Here is a 24152-nt window from a genome sequence, read left to right as displayed (position 1 = left end):
AGACATGAGACATATTAAGCTATTGCTGTGTCATGAACTTCTGGTAATAATTGGAGATTGATATTTAAAAGATACTATTTCATTACCTTGAAAGAAGATTATACATGATGTATACTTAATCTCTAGTCATACTAAACTTGCACTATCTGAAGACATATTACACATCTGTAATAAAAGAGAACAAAATTCAGCTAGTAATAGTATTGTAGGGGCGATTCTGGCTCTTCTGTGCCAGGGACCCTCACCCCTCTCCTGAGTTCCCAGTTGTCACAGTCAGTTATCACACTTCTTGGGTCAGTTAGGAGCATCTGCCCTTGGTGATTTTACTTGGACTTCTCTTCCTGTGTTCCATGGGTAGCCCAGATGTCATTTCTTCTTAAGATAAAAGAAAAGAACTGTATATTCAAATTTCACAAGCACTCACTTTTAATACTTGTGGTTGTTATTTTATTCCATTTTATATTCATATATATCCACGCATATGTGTATACATTTATATATGCATTTATATATTGGTATATGGTATTTTGTTACACTAAATATGTCTCTCAAATGATCTCAGTTGTATTTTCCATAATTACTAATACAATAATAATAATCTGTTTTTGTTATGCAAAGTTTATATGACAGATTATTCAGATTTATCTTTTAAATAAATTGTCCTGGTAAAATAAAAGCAATTAATGGTCTTTCTGGATTTCCCCCACTGCCCCCCAAATCCTGGTTTATTTTTTTCCCCATTGTGTGACCTTGGTTAAATCATTCTAGGCCTTTTTTTTATTTTGTTCATTTGATGGTGCTGGGAATGAGACCCAGGGCCTCACATATCCTGTGCATACATTCTATCACTGAACTTGACTCCCAGCCCTAAGCCTTAATTTTTTGATCTAAAAAACAGAGGTTAACCAGGAATTTCCAAAAACCCTTCAAGCTCTGACTCTGAATGTAGTATCTTTGCAAATAATAGAAAATGAAATTACTTTTGTCTATTAATGTACCAAACCATGTCTTTATATTTTTTTGTGTGAGTGTATGTGTGCTAGAGATTGAACTTAGGGCTGGTGCATGCTAGACAAGTGCTTTACCATTGAGCTACATTTCCAGCCCTTTTAAAATTTTGCTAAGTTGCCCAGGCTGGCCTTGAACTTGCAATTCACCTGCCTTAGCTCCTTTAAGTAGTAGAGATTACCACTACTCGAAGGAGCTGTTTGACCTTACCTGGCTCCAAACCATATTTTAATATCAAAAATAATTCTTTACTTGCCTGCTTTATTCAATAATTGCTGTATGCAGCTCTTAGCATGCAAGTACAGATTTTACGTTGATGTTTGCTTATGGACCCAGAACTGAAAGGCAGAATATTGCCAGTGTTGCTTCATTTGTTTTATTGACTATCATAAGTATAAATGATATAACATTTATTTATATTTAACATTTAACTCATCATGTCTTAACATATTTTTTTGCTGTTTAAAAAGTATTTTTCCTACAGCATTACCCTCAAGAGATAAACATTTTGGACTGTGAATGAAATAATTTCTACCCAGAGGTCATATTATATAGACTCTTCTTAATGGCATTTCCCCCCCCTGTTGCATGTGCTGCACTTAAATGAATTTGTATTAATCCGGGATTTTTCTGTGTTTTGATTTTAGAACCGAACAATATTTTGGGAGTCCAAGTGACATGGCTTCTGCTGCAGAGCACATCAGAGACAGGATGAAACTAGTTAGTCTCAAAAGGCAGCAGCTGAGACATCCTGAAATGGTGACCACAGAGAGCTAATAGCTACCAGCGTCCCACAGACCTACAGTTCACATTCCCGCATGTTGTCGGCATTCTGCAGCATTAGCCACAGTCCATTAAGACACATCTCACAGCAGGATAAGCCTCATTTCTTCCCACAACACGTTTCTCTCTACATGCTAACACCTCGCAACTACCAAGGCATAATTATTTAATATGCTTTGAGATCATAGACTCCAGGTATCTTAAAAGAAGGAAACTGTAAACATTGCACTGAAATCTTGCTTTCAAGCTTTACATGACCTGTCAGTTTGTAGATGAACAACTGATAATAAGCTTTGAATGGTGCTAATAAGAGTTTAGGAATTCTCCTTATAAAAAATGGTCGCCCTTCCTCCCCAGGTGTGTAGTAAATTTAGACTGTAGTTAAACTATCATTAGTAGATTTTGGCATCCTCAAAATTTTACTTTGTAATTCTTTAAGATTGATTATTTTTATTGTGTCAATATGAAGAACATCGTTCAGATCTTTGATATATCATATTCATTAAAAACATTTTCCTATTTGTATTGATAATGTATTAAAGTTGTTTGTGCTTAATAAAAGGCTTCTTTAAACATCTTATTTAATTTGGTAGTTATATCCTATTTTCAAACATGAGTGCCTTATCAAAAAGGGCATTCTTAGAACTGTGAGGATGGTTTAATAATTGTTTTTTCAAGGTTGTTGCATGTATTTTAGCCAGAAAATTCATATGTATGCATGTGTATATAATAAATAAGCATGTTTTATCATGAAAAATAATTGTGAAGAATAATTTAGATCTTTAAGAACTTATTAATAATGGGATACTATTTCAGAGTTTTCTTTTCTTCAACTTCAAAAATTTTATCCAAATTATTAACTATCCTGAAGATATTTTGTCTTTGGGAGAGGAGGGCTAAGGAAGAAGGCATACATAATTACTTCAGTGTAATCCTTTATATCAAAGTAATCTTTCTGGAACTAAAATAGTAATTGTTAATAAAATTTAATTTCTCATGACAGACTAGAGGCAAAATCATTTCTGAAGTAGTCTAATAACAAAAACCGTACGACTCCTTTAGAAATAAAATTTATCACAAAATGATAGTGTTTTTACATTTGTATTAAGTTTAAATTGTAAAATGCATATAATTTAATTTTTGTGTTAATTTTTATGCCAGAAGATTTTTTAAAGATGAAAAATAATTTTTTAGACTTGTGATCAGTACAACATTATGCAAAGAATTATGTGCTGGTTCCTTTTCATGATCCACAAACAAGTTCATGTATCTCTGATGCAAAAACCTCCCTCTGAACCTTCTGGTTTCTCCAGCCTTCTTCACTGCCAGACTTCTTGAAGAAGTCCATATCCCTTGCCCTACATCGTCATTTCTCCTTGCAGAGCATCTTGCAGTCTGGTTTCACACAGCACTCTAATGCCTTTTGAAAATCAGGAATGGTTTTCCACCTACTGAGCTGAGTGTTGTTTTTTCTCAGCTGGCATCTCTAACCCTTCCATTTATAAAATTGAACAACCTTTCCTAGGCAGCATCTCCTCCCTCGAAGATGCTATCCTCTGCCATAACTGTGAGTACAGTCACATAATTCATCTTTAAAATGTGTACTAACCATGTGTGCTCTTAGATTCTGTCCTCAGAATGCTTGTGGCTCTTCTTTAGGTATCTCCTCCTTAGGGTTTCTGTTTTATCACAGCATCGTGCATCACATATCTGGTCCAAAACACTAGACTTGTTCTTTCAACTGCCTGCTTAACATTTCAGCCCAGAGGAAGGATTTCTCCTACTGCTCACCCTGTCCTCCTGGCATAATTTTGTTAGTTAATGGTGCAGCCCTTTATCCTAGTCAAACATGCCAGATAATCTGGGGAAAAATTCAACTGTTCCTTCTTGTCTTATGCTACCACTGCTTCTGAGAACATCAAGGAAGTTCTTTCTGTACTTGATAATCCTCTCAGCTTTTTAGTACTTTACTCCTATGAGTATGAACTTTTGTGATTCTTCTTTTGGTCTTCCTGATGGTGCTAGCCACATTCTATACTTCTATGTAATATTCTGCTACGTTATAAGCTCTTTTGAGGGAAAGATCTTGTCCTACTAGTTCAGTTCCCAGGGTTTAACTCACATGGAATAGTTGTTTACTCCTACATGGGTTCCGTTTTAATCACTGAAAATAATCCCTTTCATATTTCAACCTGAAGTTTGTTTTCAGCATACTCATTTCCTAACGTTAAGACTGAGGAGTACATCACCTTGCAAGGAAGTCATTTGGTATTTTATATATTTAGTTGTGTAGCTACTTCAGATATTTAGTAGGTTCGTCATCTTTTACTAAATTTCAGAGTTGTTAGAATTTTTTTATCAAGACTTTCTTAAAAGAAGAACTGATTTGTTAGTATTTAGACCATCAACTCACGGATTCAAAATTGCCATTTTTTATATATTTTAAACGCTCCTGCCCACAAAAAGAGTATAGTAAGACAAAAGTTGGAAATGTTATTTGTAATTTGAATATTTCACATAAGCTAGATATACTTTTAGCAAAAATAAATACCGTTGTTCTTCATTTGTAAATTTGCTGCTGTTTTCTATATATGTTTCTGTACATACTCGTAGAGTTACGAATGAAAGCCCAACAGTGCCCAGATATGATTTTTTTCATGTGGTCATAGTTCACGTACAGCGCATGTGAAGGAGGCAGCTACAGACTGGAATCACAAGCCCTTCGTGTGTCGTAGATGAACATTGGCCTGCAAATGTAACTGAAAAAGAACCAATTATTTCTCATGGTACATGCCACAACTTCCCATGTTACTTTAGCCCTGCTCAGGGAATTACTATAATGTTGGTTGGGCTAGTTTTGTTATGTATTTTGTCTTTGGGCTTGAAGGATTTATTTTTTTTCTCTTGCTTTCTGATTGTGTATTTGCTGCTGTGTGAACTCAATATATAAAGACATTTTAATACCTATTCTTTATTCATGTCTAACCCAGCAGGGTTATCAGATAAAGATGACACCTTCGTTTCTGATCCACTTTGCTTTGTTCCCAGTCCTTGTTGTTGGTGACCTTATTCTTCTAGGGTGGCTCATTGATGGCATTGGTGAAACTGCGTGTGTAGTCTTGCCAGCTGGGAAACTAATGGTAGATCTAGGCTTCATGACCAGATAGAAGATTGGGTATGTCTCTCACTTAAAGGGATTTATACTGGCTATTGCATCTGATGTTATTTAGTCTTAGTGTGTTTTTTGCTTCATTACCTTGTCAGTTGCTGTATGGTGTGCTATTCAGTTTATCATTGTTGTTACTAGGGTCACACTCCTTAATGTGAGTATGACAGTGGGTTACTTTTACTACAGTGCTAAGCAAACCACATTTTCTGATCCAAAACCTTTATAATCAGTGGTATGATTGGTATGATAGTGAGGTGAGTTGAGTCTGTCCCACTGTGCAGTGTACATCTGAAGAGCTAATTCAGTGTTTTCTACTATACCTAAGTTACCTGCCAGTAGAGATTGGCTGCTGGTGTGCACTTCTCCCATCCTCCCATCTACCCAAAGTGCACAGAAGCCTAAGAAGAGTAAACTGGTTACTAAAAACTGAACATACTTATGGCTGCTAAAGCCCTCCATGTCTAGTCTATAGAGAATAGCATAGGCGAAAACAAACACCAATAAGTATATCGTAACCAGTGACTAAGATTTGTATGATTATGGTATCTTCACTTAAGCCCTTAAATGAAAGTTCTCTAGGATCAAAAAGATGGGCTGAACATGACTGAACAGTTAATCGAATTGTTAAACTTAGCAATGTTAACTTTCAGTTCTAGAAATAAACACGTCTCAGTTGGGAGTAGAAAATATTCTGCTTGTTTGATGCCAACGAATACCTTGATGAGACAAAATAAGAATAAATTTAACAATTGACATTACTTGGCTTTAGTGTGTGCCCCAGAAAAATCTAGGTTTAGCTAAGAAACAAAGATAATGGAAGAACTGTAGAGGAATTATCATAAAAGCTAAACTAAGAATTATAGTGCATATAATGGAAAGAGTTTGGAGTTTGAAAACTTGGCTTCAAAAACTGGCATTGTCATGTACTGTGACTTGGTATTAAATCAGCAAATTTCTTTGGAACTGTAAAAGTTACACAAAATGGAAATTGTTATTGCTTTAATTATCTCTTCAGAAGAGAAAATAGAGTATCCTTTAATCTTGTTCTGTCTCAGATGATAAGCATGAGATAGCGGGGGGAACAGCATGCTGTTCATGTTTACCCCCTTAGCTCCATTCCTGTTTCACTAGTGTGCAAGGAAAATATGCATTCAGAATTGTATCTCTGAAATATTAAGGTGAAGTTGGTGAGTACATGGTAAGGCTTTAAACTGACCAACTCACTGTTGAGGGGGAAGATAATGTCACAATAAGATGGAAGACTAGTGATGAGTATTGTTTATTTTGAGGTTGACGGGGCATGACATGACTCCATTAATAAACCCAAGGAAAAGAAAGCCATACTTGGATTGTCTCTTAATAAATCACCCACTTGTAGAAACTAGTAGAACATAAATCTGTTGAGGTATTTATAAAGTATTCCAATAATGAGTTAAGAAAACACAGTTTGAGACACCAATAGTGTTATTGGTGGTTATGGTTGGAGAAGAGCTTTCTCGGCAAATGCAGGTTGTGATGATAAACAGAAAAAGATTGTTCTTCTACCAGAGATTTAGAACTGAGGGTGTTGCATGACTTAGCATACATAAATACAGCAGAGGCTTTAAGATGGAAAATGATTCATGGATATGATGCCAAATATGACTCAATATCACAGCAGTAGTTTAAAGCAAACTTGAAAGCCTGAGAATAAACACTAGTCCTATACATCAAGTAAAAGCAGAACCTGTACTAGGACGTGAAGAACTTTGAGATCAAAAGAAAGCCAAAACTCTAAATATTATGACAGCCAGTGAGTGCACTTTTTGAAGAATCAGATTATTTTTGTGAGAAGTCTATGAGGCAATATGAAACATATAATTCCTATATGTCATAATATAGGAATTCTTAATTCTTAACATAGAACTAAAAATAGTTGTGAAGTCCATATATTGAGAGCGGTGTTTTGAGGGATTTTAAGTCAGGCATGTGGAAAACTATTTCTGACAAAAGGGCTCTTGAACTCTGGAAGCCACTTCTAAGTACATCTTAAGGAAGTACCTTTAAAGTATTTACAGGTTGAATGCCACGTCTTCAGGGTGTCCAAATGTGTGTCTCACTTAGATATAGAAGGGTGATCAAGGTGTCCCTCCACTGAGAATATAGTGGCCCATTCACTATTTGATGCTGGGGATTGAACCCAGGGGCACTTAAACATGGAGCCCCCATCCCCGGCCCATTTTTTTGTTGTTGTTGTTTTTTGTTTTGAGACAGTGTCTCAGTAAGTTTCTTAGGGCCTTTTAAGTGGCTGGGGCTGGCTTTGAACTTAAAATCTTCCTGCCCCAGCCTCCCAGCTGTTGGGATTACAGGCATGTGCAGAAATGAGATGGTGCCTGGCGCGTAACACCTTTTTTATTATAGTTACCCCAATTCTTTAGTTTTTAAGGTAGGGTAAAAACAAGAATGTTTCTTCATCTTGGTTTTTGGCATCAGTCTTCACAGCCAACAGATTTGCTCACAGTATGCCATCAAGATGTGTTTTTTCCGAAAGTGTGAGAGGATCGAAATATCACTTAGGCAATTTTGAACCAGAGTAAATTTGAGAAGCGATCACTGACCTCATGCTCTGGGATGTCCTTTCTCAAGCACTTAGGAGAAACTTGATTCTAAATTTACATTTAATAGAAGAATTTAGTAATCATATACTGTCATGAGATCAATAATGAAATTCTCACCAGCATCTTTTGGTTTTAAAAAATTGCACCCTATGTTTCATAACTTTTTAAATAAAAATTTTCAACTGTGTAACAAAAATGTTAAAATAATGTTATGGTGTTCTTAGCTCCCAAATGCTAATTTGCATTAACTCTCTTTGTTTTATCACAGAATTATCCGTACCTCAGTTCATCAATCCATGTTATTTTTTTTGATGCATTTTAAATTGCAGACATCTGAACACTTCTAAATACTTTAGCATACATATCATTAGGATTCAGTATTTGCTCCCATTTTTCTTTTGATGTAAAATTAGCATACAGTGATATGTAAAAGACTTATATTTGCATCGCCTGGGTTTTGGCAAATGCATACTGTGCTATCAAGATATAGAATTATCACCATCCTAGAAAGTTCCCAGATGGTCCTCTTCCAGTCAATCCCTGTCCCCTCACCTGACTCTTAAAGGCAACCACTGTTCTTTTTTCTACCAGATTTCCTGTTTTTGTAAATAAAATCACACATGTACTCTTTTCTACAAGGCTTCTTCACCATAATGTTTGGGAGATTTCTCAATGTGTCTGGGTATTTCTAGTTTATTCCTTTTAGTTGCTGAGTAGTATTCCATTCATTGTATATTGCGGTTGGTTTATCCAGTTTCCTATTGGCTACCTGGGCTATTTCCAGGGTTGTCAATTATAAATAAGCTGCTATGATCAATCTTACATATGTCTATGTGAACATAGGTTTTCATTTTCTCTTGTGTAGATACCTAGGAATAGAACTGCTGGATCATAGGGTAGTTTAAAAAGAAACTCTACCTTTTTCCAATGCAGTTGTTCTGTGCTCTGGATTTTATATTTTAGGTGTGTAGAAAGGTAAACTATTTTTATGATCCACATTGAATATTAGGAGATGTAGGTTTGGGGGTAGAAATGACATTGTTCATTGTTAAATTTGACAGTTAGTGTCATTTGAGGGAAGCAAAGACCTATCTGCCCAAAACAACTCCTTGAGAGGTTCCTACGCCTGAAACTTTAGCATTAATTTCATTCTTTGAAAGGTTAAACCCCAAGAATGGTGATATATTAGCTACAAGAAAGAGCATTGTTTTTTTTTTTTAAATGTTACTAACTTTTGCCACCCGTTTTCAGTAAGTAAAATATGACTCTCATCATTGAACAGAAAAGACCATTTTTGTGGTGATGGTGGAGTGGGTAGTAAAATGTATGTGTACTACTCGGTCAGTCTCAGGTCCAGCAATGTGAGAGAGCCCCCGGAACTCCCTGTGACGGAAGTCACCCAGTGGTAGTCAGGAAAGCAGAAAACGGGATGGGAAGAATTCTACCTCACAGTTTTGCATAGGGGATAGCTATGCTTTTGCAGGACATTTTAGCCTTTAAAACCATATTTTCAATATTGTGTTTATATTCAGTACTACCCAGCTGTGGTTATTTCATACTCTGGTGACTTTCTTATCCACTGTGTTTTATCTTTCCTGCCCATTCTATTACATAGAGCATTTACCTGTATTAGCCTGTAAAATTATAATCGTATGTATGTTTCCAGTGCCCATGTTCAAAGATATTTGTGTATGGTTTATCTGATCTTTCCTATTAGATTTGTAAAGGCTGGGAATTTTGGCTTCTACTGTAAATCCTTATAATGCTCCACACATTGTAAATATGCAATAAAATGTTAAGAACTATAATGGCAGTGGATTTTGATATGTATTTCCTTGATATGTTGTCACTCTAAACAATAAGTTTGATTGCTGTTAATAAAGATTGTTCATAATATCTAGGGAAAATTAAATCACCCTGGTCTCTGCAACATTCTGATGAATTATGCTTTTTTGAATCTATTCAAATTATTTCTTGCAAAACTAAATTTTTTTTCTAACAGTGTTTTCTAAAATCTTTGACTAGAAACTGTAACATTTATTGTGAGATAATTTGGAATTTCAGAAGATGGAAGCTTCCCCTTCACTCTCCAACAGCCCCAAACCCATCTTCCCTCAGTCTTGACACAGAAATTCAGTGCTTTCTTCAAGTCCTGCATTGTCAAAAATAGGTAGGTTGTCACAATAAGTAGTGCTTAAATATTTTCTCTGTTCCTATCCAACCCCCGCCCCAGCCCTGTGCTGGTGATAGAACTTAGAACCTCATGTCTGATAAGCAGGTAATCTACCCCTGAGCTACATCCCCAGTCCAAGAAGTTCGTTTTTAAGACATAAAAGTGTGTGTGTATATTTGGGTATGGAGAAAGCATATTAGAACAAAGTTAGCTTTATCTAAAATAACAAGTACATCATATTCTATAATTAGTGGTAGCTTCAGAATGGCTATGAGGAATTTTGAGTTGCTGAATTTTTGTTAAGTTAGCATAAAAAGTTAAGTACATTTGTGTGGTAATTTAACACAAGCAAAATATGTATATAAAAATAGTCTGTCTTTTATTTTTATTTTCATGTTATAAGTTACAATGTCCAGCACATTTCTTGATTTCCTATTATACATTTGACCTTTAGATATTGGTTAAAACAAATATTGGGAGAAAATGTGAATAATTCAATAGCAACTCTCAGTATTCCCATCTTTCTAATCCATGTTGTTCTTGTATTTAGAACATTCTCAGAATAGAATAGAAGTACCACTCTACTGATTGTCTGATTGTCTACACACACAAACAGTTGCATCCATGGGGACATCCTATTCTTAATATCAGAACCAGGCTTTCCAGAATCTTCTCTTAGAATAAAAAACAATTATTAAAATACAATTGATTTCTTCAGCTACATTACAGATTAAGCCAGCTTCTTAGGATGACCTAGAAATCTAGCCAGCATTGACAATGGTACTGTGTTGCAAGTTGTGTACTAGGGACCTTCCAATAGAGTTTTAGAATATTTCTCATCCATTGTTCCCATTTATTGCTGCTTGGTTCCTAAGCAAATGTTTAGAGCCCATAGATACACAGATCTCTGGTACTTAAGACATGAACATAGATTGGTTTCCAAGGACCAACATAGTTCACTTGTAGCTCTATGTAGAACATGTATTCTACATCAGTGATGTCCAACCTCAATGTGCCTGTAAATCAACTCTCCAGTTGATCTACTAAAGTACAGGTTTTTGATTCAGTAAGTCTGGAGTGGGACCTGAGGTTCTGCATTATCAGCTAGGTTCTTGGTGTTGCTGATGCTGCCAGTCTGCAGGACACACTACTGCAAGCTTCTAGAGAATTCTTTATAAAAATTGATATATGGATTTTTCAAAGACATTATCCGATTTTTTTTTTCCAGTGCTAGGGATGGAATCCAGGACCTCCTTCATGTAAGGCAAGTGCTCTACTGCAGAGCTACACCCAGCCTAAGCATCTTCTTCTAAACTAATTTCCCTGAGTAGAAAAAGCAGAAGAGGCATTTTGGGAAGTATTCCTAAGGACCTCAGAAATTAAACATAGCTATGAAATTATCAAGTTCTGTAAGATAAACACATCCCACACATGGTAAATTTTATCAAATTAAAAACAGAGTAAAGCCTGAAATGGCATTTTCTACTATTATCACATGACTTGACTGATGGCTGTGGTCAACTGGAGAAAATTAATTCCTTTATGCTTTACAATTCTGCTTATGTATGAGAGTACTGAGTACTTCCTGTTGTAAAAATGTACCTTTGGTAATAAAGTTCAAAAAGTAAAAACTTTGCATAGTTCATCAGTGTGGGGAGCTTACAATTAATATATGATGCATTTCCTCTTTTTTATGTAAGACGATTATACTACCATTCAACTTTATTTACTGCCTTTTACAGTTAGTAGTTATATCAAAAATTTTCCTTTATTAAAATTTCCTTCAGTGGAAGTCAATGATTCTCAAACATTTGATGATAAATAGGTACCATAATTTATTAGACTATTTGGCAAAAATTTTAGTTCTTTTCTTTCTTAATGGAATTGTAAGTAATGCTGTGCTGAATATCCTAAAATTTGCCTTTCTGACTGCATCTCTCCCTTGGGTTGTGGAGATGGCCATGTTGTTTTCCAGGTTAGGCTCCCATCAATATCTAGAGTGCCTATCTTTGTGCTCTTTCCAGCACAAAGTGATATGTAAATATATATATATATATATATATATATATATATATATTTGTTTAGTTGTAGTTGGACACAATACCTTTATTTTATTTACTTTTATGTGGTGCTGAGGACTGAACCCAGTGCCTCGCGTGCTAGGCAAGTGCTCTACCACTGAGCCACAACCCCAGCCCACAAAGTACTATTAATAAACAAGCCTTTGCAAATTTTGGACAAACCAGTTTATATTTCTTTAACTTCCATTGAGGCTGAAAATGATGTAGCATTGTACTTCTCCTTTGGTGACTTATCAGTTGTTATTTAGTTACTATTTTTACCTTTTCTTTTGGAGTCCTAGCATTTTCCTTGTTTGTTTGAAGAAGGTTTTTATATAATAGTAATAATAATCTATACTTGTAGCAAGTATTTTTCCTAGTTGATTATTTATTCTATCTTTATTACATTTAATGATTAACTGTGTTTACATTTAACTCATATCCAGAGTCAATTTTTGGTGGGTTGAATAAGGTAATGATATAATATGGATTTCTCCAACTATCAAATGTTCTTTTTTAAAAAATATTTTTCAGTTTCCATTGGATACAATACCTTTATTTTATTTATTTATGTTTACATGGTGCTGAGGATCGAACCCAGGGCCTCATATGTGCTAGGTAAGCACTCTACTGCTGAGCCACAACCCCAGCCCCTCAAGAGTTCTTAATATCAATTACAGAATAATCACTGCCCCTCATGGATTTCTGGTGCTCTTTGAAACTATATGAGCTCTTCAGTCTTATGGGCCTGCTTTTGAGCCAACTGTTCTGTTGATCAGTCTGATTATTGTTCTGCTAGAATCCCACTGCTTACATTATTGCTTTAAAAATAAACAACAAAATTTTTTAAAATTTTCTTTTTTTGTAACATTACATAGAAATGGCTCTTTCCTACTGAATGCTTTCTCTCTCTCTCTCTCTCTCTCTCTCTGTGTGTGTATGTGTGTGTGTGTCATAGTAAATAAAGAAAACTCCATGAAGAATATAGATGTCAGCTTTAGGGAGTGAATAAAAAGGGTAATATACTTAGGGATGTTTGAGATAAGGGGAGGGAAGAAGCAGTATTTGTGGAGTTTGTTACCTGCACCGTACACAACATGGAACAAAACTGCAGAATGCAGAGAGGAAAAAATGCATGAGAAAAGAAGAACAGACAGTGTTAGAAAATAGCACAAAAACAAAGGGAAGGAGAAAATGGAGAAACAACTGAAGATCTGTGAGAAGGTAATGATTATTCAATTATTTATAGAGCATCTTTTCAAGTGCATATATTTACAGTAGCATATTTGCATATAAAATGCAAAAACACAAAACAAGGCCTAACCCATGGGAATAACAGACATGAAAAAACAAAATGACATATCAATATTGGTGAAAGAAGAAATAGAAACCTCAGACCCCAAACTAGCAAACCCCAACCAATTGTCTGTTGTGGTTGAATTGATGATCAAAGAATTTATAAGTGTAGAGTTTGCCTGGACTTTTCCTGAAATGGGTGCTGTATGTTTACTTTTTCAGTTTGATGAATTTGTACATATTTTTCTATAGTTATTCAAAATCAGATTTGCTTAAGCATGACACACAAATTGAGACATAAGCTTTGGTTGTGTGATTTACAGCCAGTGGGTCAGCAATCCTATTTTGGATGTCATGTTGGCACAAGTTAAGCCATATTAGGATTGTGATTTTAGGTAAGTTATTTAACGTATCTAGGTCACTTTCCTCAATAAAATGAGGTTAATCATAGAAATTGTTTCTCTGATAATGAGGTAGTTTATACAATTTTTAGCAGGGTAGCTGGCACATGATCTGTGCCTATTTGCCTTTTTTTTTTTTTTTTTCCCTGAAAGCTTCTGGATACCACCGTGTCAGGGAAGGGACTTCTGTGTCTTCTTCCTGATGTTTCACTGGTGCTTAAATCAATGGTTGGTTCATTAGAAATGTTCAGTAAATATATGTTGAAAAAGAAAATGAGTATTTTTGTGGATTCTAAAATGCCATTAAGTTTTTGTTGTGTTTGGTTTTTGCTCATTTAGCTCATGTTAGGGGTTGATGCAGAAACTCCCTTTCTTCATGTTCAGATTCCTCTTTAAATCAGACTCACCTAGAAGGAGCCAGGCATTGTCCTCATCAACTCCAGCGTTATTTCAAGAGCTTGCCCCTCATAGGGGTCTGGTTATCAACCAGGTAAGGAGGGCAGGGCATGGCAGGTGGAAAGTGCTCTGGCAGAGGAGACCCAGAGGGCACAGTAGGCTGGCACAAAAACAGTCCTCCCTAACTGTGCAATTCTCCATGAACTGGTTCTACTTTATTCTGCAAAATTTGCAAATCCAAATATACTTATGAGATGGGATTCTGGGGGAGGTTTTCAATAAAACACATGTCCATTATCCCGGAGCTTACATTCTAAACTAGAGAGCTTCCTTTCAGTTCCTTGATCTCAATGTTTTATTTAAAGTGAGTTTGATTCCATCCTGGGGTTTGACTGAAAATAACATTGCCTCAGCCACATCACTTATGCAGCCCTTCTAATGACTAGGAAGGGAAATTAAGGAAAATTTCCAGATCTTTTGATAACCCAGTTGCACTCCAGCCTAATTAGTCTGTGGATGCCATGGCTAGGGGGAACCTCTAAGTGCAGTACACTTAGATTTCATGTTTAATTTCACAATTGGTCCACATTTTCTACCACTTGCTTCACCTGCCCTGTTTGTTCTGTTCTGCTAAAATCTTCTTGGATCTGTGAATAACCAATGAAACAGCCAAAACACCCTCACATGCTATCCACGAATTTACCAAGATGGCAAAAATGATTTTAAAGGTACGAAGAAGAATTATGACACAAACACAAAGTAGTTTTATTATAACTGTTAATATACATCCATGGACAAAACTGTTCCTATGTTATGATTTCTTACATTGATTTGAGAAATCCCTTAGGAGGGTTCTTCTCATTTGTAAAACATCAAAGTGCTTCATCTATGGCTTTGTCATTGCCAGTGGGGGTCACTCAGAACACAGTTTTGTTTTCTTTGTTTTGACTTTGAAGTGGTGATAATGGTTTTGCCTCACAGGGCTGTGCCCAGGAAGTGTCTAATTGTGTGGCTTAACTGAGTGATGGGTATGTTTAGAGGTCTGTAAATTTTTTTTTAATCTAACATTAGGAGAATGGAATTTATTCCTTATGGGATTGGAGCAAGAAACTAAGAGGAAAGTGTCTGGGATTTTCACTCACTGGCTCCATTGTTTTGAATAAGTCATGTACTTTCCTTGGCTTTCTAACTCATAAGATAGTAATAGCCTAGAGTACAAGGTTGTTTAGAGGCCGAATTAGATTGACTTCATGTTTTACAAATCTGAAGGGATTTGAGGAGGATGGGCTGATGAAGGGGACCGGGTCCTTGTGCCCAGAGGCGAGGCTGCTAGTGGCAGCTCAAAGCAGAGTTGTGCCAACAGCAGAATCTGCACTCTGCATGACACAGCTTGGCTTTGCTTTTGAAGTCCTTTCTTTATGAGGGTGGAATTTGTGATAGGAAACCGGTTTGCTTAGGTTAGGGTGGTGGAGTGGGGTGGGGTGGGGTGTTGATGGCTGCTACTTTTGTTTCCATGTTTGATTTCCAGGTTTCTGTGAGGTTCTCTCATCTTGCTTCCTGTTTTTCTGAAAGCCCGTGTATGTGAATATCTTTTTTCCTGCAGGTGTTAGTAACTTTTTTATCCTTCTGGACAGTCTCAGCAATCATTGCTTTCATGTGGGTTCTATGACCTGGGTGAGTGATGTATTAACACAAACAGATTCCCACAGCGAGAGACTTGTGTGTGAACGTTGGGGTGAGGCGTTCCTATTTGGAATGAGGATGTGAATCTCCAAAAGCATAGCTAATTTTTAAAAACTCAGATAAACTTAAAAAAAATCTACGGTAGAATTTGTTAAAATACATACTTGTCATTCAACACATGCCAATAAACTCAGTGAATCACAAAATATCAGCCATGTACAACAGAAATCTCAGTATAACCTTACTAAAAACAACCTCACCATATATAACAATCTGCACGTGCACATACACATTAATCTCTTGAGTTACGTCTTTTTAAAAAAAATTTTTTTAGTTGTAGATGGACACACTGTCTTTATTTTATTTACTTACATTTATATGGTGTTGAGGATTAAACCCAGTGCCTCACACATGCTAGGCAAGTGCTCTACCACTGAACCACAATCCCAGCCCTTGAGTTATATCTTAAATGTTTCTTCATAAAACCTTATATTTTTAACTTTGTACACACTTACTACTATGCATCCATGGATAATAGTCATGCCATTTGGGCAGTAGATTTTTATATCCTTAGGTTTCAGATTATTATTCTTTCCTTGGCAAAAAGCATAGCTGTCTGGAGGAAGTGATAGTTCACTCGTGGTGTCACTGCTTGCTTCCCAAGCAGCTGGAACGATTGCTACTCTTGAGGCCTCCCAAGGGATAATTCTGGGATGGAAAATTCTCAGCCTTGAAAGGAGTTAAGCCACAGTTAGGGAAAACATAAGAAATGAAATTTTTTAAAACCAAGTTGACTAATGCTCCTATTTTTTTTCATAAAATTGCCTGCCTTCTGGAGACAATTCTCAGGACCCTTATTTATATCTAGAGGAATTCCATTACAAAGGGAGCCCTGCTACATTGGAGCCTATGGCTGACCAGAGTTTTCAAACTAAATTTTGCAAGTTTTTCAGCAATTTTTAAAAAGTATTTTCTTGCATGAAGAAGTCTATACATCTTTCACATTCAGAAGGAAATTTACCCAAATCAATGATAGCCCATGTGTTCACTAGTCATTTTAATTTTACACAGATTTGACTATAAACATGCCTAGCTTTAATTAGAAGCTTTTCAATAAAAACTATCCATCATAATTGGAGGAGAATTGATATCACCTCACACATCATTTTGGGGAAACCATTGCTTAAATGTATAATAGATAACAGAGCCAGCATGGATCTGTTGACCCACTTAAATCTTTTTTAAATTTGCCCATGTTTTGTTTTACTTTTCTTACTACCTAGAGAAGGGAAATTTGCTGGGTATAAAAGTTGCTTGATTATAACTATTCTCCAAGATCTCATGGGGAAGCTAAGGGTTTACAGGTAAATCAACATGTTTCATTATAAGAAAGTCAATGCCCAGAGGGAATGAGACTGTCAGTGAGGGTCATGATCTTTTGGACATGTCATTCTTCTTAAGTAAAACTCAGGTGTGTTTTAAGTAAAACTCAGCCACCTGTGTGGGCATTTATGTACTGCATGCTACAAAATTCTCCCCACCTCCTCATTCACTATGAACTCCAATAGTCTCTTCTCTGCAGTTTCTTTAACAATGTTAAGTTAAATGATATTCTTTAGATGAATCCTGCAGTACTTTTCTATCTCATTTTGAATGAATTCAAAGGCTTCATGTTGACTTAATAGTAGGGTTATCACATAATTATCTTGCAGACGCTTTTGATTATAAAAGGGGCCTTAAGAGCAATTATACTAGGGCAAGAGGTATAAACCAAGGTTGTCCCAACAGAGACCTAGTGGCACCTACCAGAAGACCCCATGTGAACTAGCCAGCCTTCTCTCTGGGGTCTCAGGTTCTTGCTCTGTTGGCTACTCTCAGCCCCTACTTAGCTTCACCCTCAGCGACCTACTGGATGCTTTTCAAATATAACAAGCATGTCTCAGCCGCCTGGAATGTTCTTCCCTGAGATATCTGCATGCCTGGCTCTTTCCACCTAATCGAGGATTTTACTCAAATCTCATCTATTAGAGCTTTCCTGACCCCTTCCTAAAATAGTATTTTCTCTCTTCACTCTCGTTATCATGCCTTATTTTTCTCCATTATATTCATTTCATCCTGCCATGTTATATATACGTACAGTTTATTTGTATGTTTTCTGTTATGTCTCCACCAGCGGAGGGCAAGTTCCATGGCTAGATGGGATTTGTCATATTTATTGTAAGTGCCTGGCATCTACACATTTGACACATAGTAGGCATGTAGCCCTACTTGATGGGTGAGGTTGAGCACTTGCCTAGATGAATAGGAAACTGGCAAGAACTGGAGGTTGGCTTATGGGGAAAGAGCAACTTCCATTTACTTATGGATGGCAATTAAGTCAGATGCTTGTCATCCAAGAAATAGCTGAGAGGTATCAGGAAAAGTTTTATACAATATTTGTAAAGAGTGAGTGGAACGGTTAGGATGGCAATCAAGAAGTAATGTCTCCCTAGAATAATTTTATATCTGATTATAGGAAAATATATTTTATGTCTTTCTAGTATGATTATTCCATTCGGGTTGTCTGCCATGTGCATTAATTCAACTTAATTTTTAAAATTCATTTTTAAATTTTGTGGCAGCTGCTAGATTTAGGAAATCCCTTAACAGATGTTGTCATCTTAGAAATAGTAATATGTAACTGTCAACATTCTTTTGTTTACAAATATCATCTTATTTAATCCTCCCAAAAAAACCTTTATGGTGTGAATGTTCCCATTATCTCAGCTGACATCAAGAAAATTGAGGTCCAGAGAGGTTGAGACACTGTCTTGGCCATAGGGTGTGATTTGACTGTTTTTGTTGTTAAATCACTATTCATTCATTATTCCTGTTAACCTCTGTGTTCCGATACAAACACCTTGACAGCACTCTATGATTTCTCTGGCAAATTCTAAACATAACTTTTGTGACTCAATCTACTTAAGCCATTGCCAGTTGTTTTTCTCTTAGTGTTTTAACCTTGTTTTTTTATTTCATTGCCTGCCTTTTCTCACTGAAATGTGAGAAAAGCTTCTGGAGGGCAGAGGCCTCTTTATTTTTCTCACTGCTCTATCCCTGATGCAGAAGTACCTGATGTGTATCTCTGCTCAATAACTGTTGATTGCATGAATAATAATGAATAGTATTAAAACTGTCTCTCTTTTTTTTGTATATGATTCATGTGACTCAGTAAAGTCACCCAGTATTTATAAGTACCAGTTTGGGGTCTGGTTCTGTGGTTCATGGCATTTACTAAATACCAGCTCCTCCTCTTAAGTACTCTGTGAAACAGTTCTTAATCTCTACAATAACCCTAAGAGTTGATTGGCAAAGATTCAGAAATGTTAGGACATGGCTCCTCTCCATAAAGATCTTCAAATATAATGGAAAAATAATATTAATAGAAGTTGAAATAACTAGAAAATAATACAAGTTTATAATAGCAGCAAATAATTATTGAATATTGAGATGTAATTAAATTTTGAAGAAAGAGGAATTTGGTTCTCTTTCTATATTCATCTTCTACAAAGAGTTGATATCTTGGTCTTAAGAGATGGGAAGAATTTAGATGGAGGGAAGAAAGGAATGATATTCCTGGATGGAAAACTGAACTAAGGTACAGTACATGGCTGATCTTTGTGTTCTAGGAATAGTGATGTATGTGATAGGCAGTAGGGAGGAGCAGATCATGAATCAGCTTGAAATTCAGGCAAAACTGGACCAGAGGTGGCCAAATCAAGGAATCCTTGTGTGGGTGTGGATATGTGGGTATAAGTACATCATTTATAAAGTCAGAAAAATCGGTTGTTCTAGCCTTAAAATGTGGAGTACATGGGATAAAAGTAGAAAGCACATAATGATCAGTCTGGCACATAATGATCAGTCTGTACATGGTAGCTATTATTACAACTACTAATGATTATATCAGAGAAAATTTTGCATTGAATTTTTAATCTGGGTAAACAGACTTTGAATTATTTATATCAGGTCTATCCACTTTGTCTTTATAAAGTTGAATATAGCTTAACCAATAATAGTACTGATTAGAGAATGGAGATATGGTTTGGTGGTAGAGTGATTGCCCAGCATGCTGGGGTCCCTGGGTTCAATCCCCAGGAACACACACACACACACACACACACACACACTCATATTGGTTAAAACAAATAGATGGGATCCTGTATGAAAAAATGAACACACCCTACATGCACTGCTGTGCTTGCCTAGCAAGTGTGAGGCACTGGGTTCAATTCTCAGTACCACATATAAATAAATGAAGGTCCATCAACATCTAAAAATAAAAAAAAATGTTAAAAAAAAGAATGGCAAACTAGTTGATAGAACTGAAAAGTAATCACATGAACAGATCTTCAGACTACTAGCTCTTATTATTTCATTAAAAATGTGCTATTCACAACTCTACAGAATCCAGTCATAGCTTTGTGATTCCCCATGGAGAATATTTTAGTTTATATAAAAACAGGCATTTCCCAGAGGGATAAACAGAGCAGGCATAATAACCTCTGCAAGATCCACTATAAACTTCAAGGGTCTGAGAATGCCTGCAAGGTTTTCATTTTGTTTTATTTTGGTTTCTTTCTTTTCTTTTTCTTATTTGGTGATGATAGGGGAGGCAGAGTATAAATAAGCTGTAACTCAAGAAATGTTTACTACTTTAACATTAAAACAAGTTGTAGTGTTTCCATCTAAGCATGGTGTACCAGTTCGTTTAGTACAATATATTTTGTACTAACTGTTCTCCAAATTGCTTACTGGAGTCACTATTGCAATTTGTAATTATTGTTCTAGATGAATAAAAATAGGTCAGAGTTCTAAGGAAACTAGATGTGGATGGAGAGGTCTGAGCAACAGGGCTTCTGTAAAGGAAAGATTTTAAAAAGTTAAGCAAGAAAAAAAGTAGGGAGAGAGAATAACGAAAGAGGAAAAGCCAAAATGATTTGAGTCTTTGAAAGAATTAAAGCCAAGAATTCGAGTTAAAATAAAAACATTAGTCAGAAACCACACCGTTTGCTTTATTGCTCGTGTCCACCAAAGTAGAAAACATTTTCTTTATGCAACATCCTGGACCTGCTCCATCTAATTAACAGAAAGAAAGGTCATCTACATGCACAAAAGGGCACTACCTTTGTTGCTGAATAGCTGGATTAATCTTCTAACAAAGTCTTAAATATTTCTAATTCCCTTTGCCCTTAAACCTTGGAATTAACTAGACTCTCAGGCTCTTGCTCTGACCGCTCCATTTCCTCTGACTAGCCCTGCAGTTTCAGACACTCCCTGCTGTGTTCTGTGGCCCCTACACAGTCTTTCTTGAGAGGGGCTTTGTGGACAGAGCTACTTAGCCTGTGGTCCTTGCAGTGTGCTGTTGAAATGTCCCTTTCCGTCCTCAGGCCCTTTATGCAACTTGTGACACAAGTTTCTAGCAGTGAGATTAACTCTGGGTCAAAGTGCATGGAGGGTTTTGAGTGCAGGTCACTGTTTGCTGTTCTGGTTGGCAAGTACATAGTGGCTTAAGCAATACCCCTTTGGCAGTTTAGTTTAGGGTGTGGATATTCTGTGACACAAGTGTCAAGTCTTGCTTTTTCTTCAGGACAATTAACTAAAAATGAGTTGCAATCTGTTTTGGTTTTGTGTGGACCAACTATGCAATAGCTTAAGTGGAAGCCTTCAGTATTCCAAGGCAGTTCGCTCTCTGCAGGCTCTCCAGTCCTGCTATGAAATGAAACCATTCATAGTATTTTCTACATTGTAGCATGCTCCAGCTGCTGCTCTCAGGGCCAGGTGAAGTTTGTTCACTGGATCTGGGATCCAGGTGTGGTTTCATTTTACTGGAGCAGCAGGCAGATGCTGAAAGCAAAAGCCGAGGGTCACACGTACACAACGGCAGAGCAGCCATGACATGTTCTTGGAAACAAAAACAATTACTGAACATCTAGTTTTATGTAAAAGTATTTCTCTACCCCTTTGATTCAAGAATATTACTGTGAACATTAGCAAAACAAGGCAATTCTTCTCAGACTTGTGAACATCAGACCTGAACCTGAACATACCTTTAAACTGGGCTAGGGTTTTATACTGTGAGTGGTTGCATTTAACTTGTTTATTGCCACATCCTCCATTCTGGCTTTGTCCCAGAGATTTCCAAAGGTTTCAGCCGCTTTGGAGTCTCTGATGTGTTTTCATCTGAACTTTGACCTAAACTTCAGTGTTATTTTCAGCTGTTCTTTGACAAGGACTCCAACAGCTGCTGCTTAATACCACAGACAACTGTGACACATGAGGAGTTTCTAGCAATAGGATTGATCTGTGGATCTTGGGCTCTGATTTGAAGCCAGTTATAATTTTTCTTCTCAGGGGGTGGGGTAAAGAATAGAAGCCAAGCCAGTACAGTGCTATCCTTTTTCTTTTAAGTATACTTAGTGTTAGCCTTTAATTTAAAAATAAGATTAAAAACTCTTTTCTTGCTGCAATTAAAAGGTAACAGCAAAGCATTTTGCTTTCTGTAAGTAATTGTGAGGAATAATTTGAAAAAAAAATGTTCTTTGATGGAGCAGAACCGTCACAAAGAAATCTTGAAATGATAGGTATCTATTGATAAATGCTGGTTGGACTATTTTTAAAATGCTCCTAAGAAATCTGAGGCTCTGAGAAAATGTAACTAATCCACATAAACTTCATTTGTCAAAGGGCAGTAAGTTTTAGAAAAGCAGATTAATCTAAAAATATATTTCAAGCAATTTTGTGACTTAACCTCAAAACAAATACCAGAACTTTTAAGTACATTTTTGGTATTTTTATTTTTTCATGAGAGACTTGAAAATTTTTGAAAAGATTGATATCCAGGTCAATGACTTTTTGGCTTCAAAGTCCGTAGTTACAACTGTTTAGTTTCAATGGCAAAACTAATTTGGGTTGTCAGGATGTATTTTTTTTTTCCATTTGCTATCAAACATCAGCTGATAGGCAAAGAGCTCGAAGCTGTCCTTCACTTTTCAGATAATGGCAAAAAAATAACAGGCACTTAGTGTTACCATACTAGGGGTGTGGCTCTTCTCTGCGATTGCTCCCCTCTCTCTCCTCTCTTATGATAAACTCAATGGGGCTGTCTATTTTTAACCTCCTGTACTTTACTTTCAGCAAAGTAATCAGTGCAAGCAGAGCTCTTTTCCCTGAATGAATCCAAGTAACCCCGGTGGTTCCTTTCTGAAATGACCAGCAGACAAGCATCTGAGCAGAGGCTGCCCAAGGAATAAACTCTGGTTGTAAAGTACCATGTCTAGCCAAGGAAGTCCTGGAGTGGAGTTTTCAACAACAACTGTCAGTTCAGTGGCTGTGCAGGCTGGAGACTGCAGAATCGTGATAGCTGTCATAAAGGTAAGTGAACAACTTTATTTTTTTTCTGTGTGACTTGGGCTTCTTGCAGCATGCTGATAACACTAAAGAGCACTGCACGCAATCAGCAGGACTCAGAACATAGAAAAGAGCAGTATATACTCTTGCTTTCTGAAATCAGCAACTAAGAGAGAAACTTATTACTAAGTTTCAGCCAGTTTCCAGAGCTTCTCTTTCCTTTCAGTTAGATAGAAAGCATCTAGAGCAGCTGAATTAAAAGACCCCTACCATATATTTTCAGTTTGGTCTTTAAAGGCAAGGCACGTGGATTAGAGGGTCATGCTTACTAGCTGAAGAGGCTGGCAGGGCTGTGCATGGCTTGTGGGTTTGAGAGTAGATGTGAGGGAGGTGGGAGGAGGCAGATTAGAGGGTGGCACTTTTTTGAGGATGATGGAGCACAGGAGACACCTAGGAAGGGGCTTGACTTGCACCCCATACAGCACTGGTTTTAATGTGGTAACAGTGCTACTAAATCCTTGTCACATTGCTGGGGGAGTGCTACAGAAGGTGTAAAAAGCAGGTATGAAATTTGCTTTTAACAGTCAGAAGCTGAGGCCTGTTGGTGCTTAAATACATGTTTTATGTCTAGCAATTTTCTCATTTGCAAAGATAACCAGACATTTTAGGATTAAGAAGACACCATGACTTTACTCCCTATGAAAATGGCCTGTGAAACCTCTGAAGCACTGTACTTGGGTGGTAGACAAGTTACCATCTAAAGAATTCAGTGTTTGCTAGGCATGTAACTCAGTGGTAGAGCACTTGCTTAGAATGTGCAAGGCCCTGGGTTCACAAAAGTACCACAATACCACAAAAGCAACGACAACAACAACAATGAGAGAGAGAGAGAGAGAGAGAGAGAGAAAGGAAGGAGAAGAATTCAGTGTGTAATGAAAGGAAACCTGGCAAAGGAGCTGGTGTTCACCAGCCAGTTACTTTCAGGACACCAGCAGACTTAATTGAATGCTTTTCTAGCCTTTTGTTAGAGCAAGAACAATAAGTCCTGTTTAACTGCTGCAAATTTTACGGTCATATGAAAACTCGTAACAGAAAAACAGAACTTGACATTGAGCAAAATGATTCATTATAGAAGCACAGAATGCAAAGTGTTCCTCAGAGGCCTATTTGCCTGTGCTGGGGAGACCTGCCCCCCCA

At 36.8% G+C, this 24152-nt stretch overlaps 2 protein-coding genes across 6 annotated transcripts in view; both read left to right on the top strand.

Annotated features, from left to right (window-relative positions):
• Sestd1 (SEC14 and spectrin domain containing 1) overlaps positions 1 to 9365 on the top strand; it is a 129230-nt gene extending 119865 nt beyond the window's left edge. For both annotated transcript variants that reach the window (XM_046447411.2, XM_046447410.2), the window contains exon 18: positions 1656 to 9365. In XM_046447411.2, coding sequence (XP_046303367.1) covers positions 1656 to 1785 — 130 coding nt within the window. In that variant the 3' untranslated portion in view covers positions 1786 to 9365. The remainder of the gene's footprint in view (positions 1 to 1655) is intronic.
• Positions 9366 to 21739: 12374 nt separating this feature from the next.
• Positions 21740 to 24152, top strand: part of Ccdc141 (coiled-coil domain containing 141) — a 196143-nt gene continuing 193730 nt past the window's right edge. The window contains exons 1-2 of one of the 4 annotated variants that reach the window (XM_046447264.2): positions 21740 to 22082; positions 22743 to 22979. In XM_046447264.2, the coding sequence (XP_046303220.1) occupies positions 22878 to 22979 (102 nt within the window). In that variant the 5' untranslated portion in view covers positions 21740 to 22082; positions 22743 to 22877. Of the gene's footprint in view, positions 22083 to 22169; positions 22190 to 22521; positions 22980 to 24152 lie in introns of those variants that run through there. The other 3 variants (XM_046447263.2, XM_046447265.2, XM_046447262.2) reach the window with 3 other exon arrangements.

This window comes from Marmota monax, unplaced genomic scaffold, assembly GCF_021218885.2.
Source record: "Marmota monax isolate L192 unplaced genomic scaffold, Marmota_monax_Labrador192_F-V1.1 WCK01_AAM20220418_F8-fsc00007, whole genome shotgun sequence".
Lineage (NCBI taxonomy): Eukaryota > Metazoa > Chordata > Mammalia > Rodentia > Sciuridae > Marmota > Marmota monax.
The sequence above is the reverse complement of the archived record's forward strand: the minus strand, read 5'-3'. Positions and strand labels throughout refer to the sequence as shown.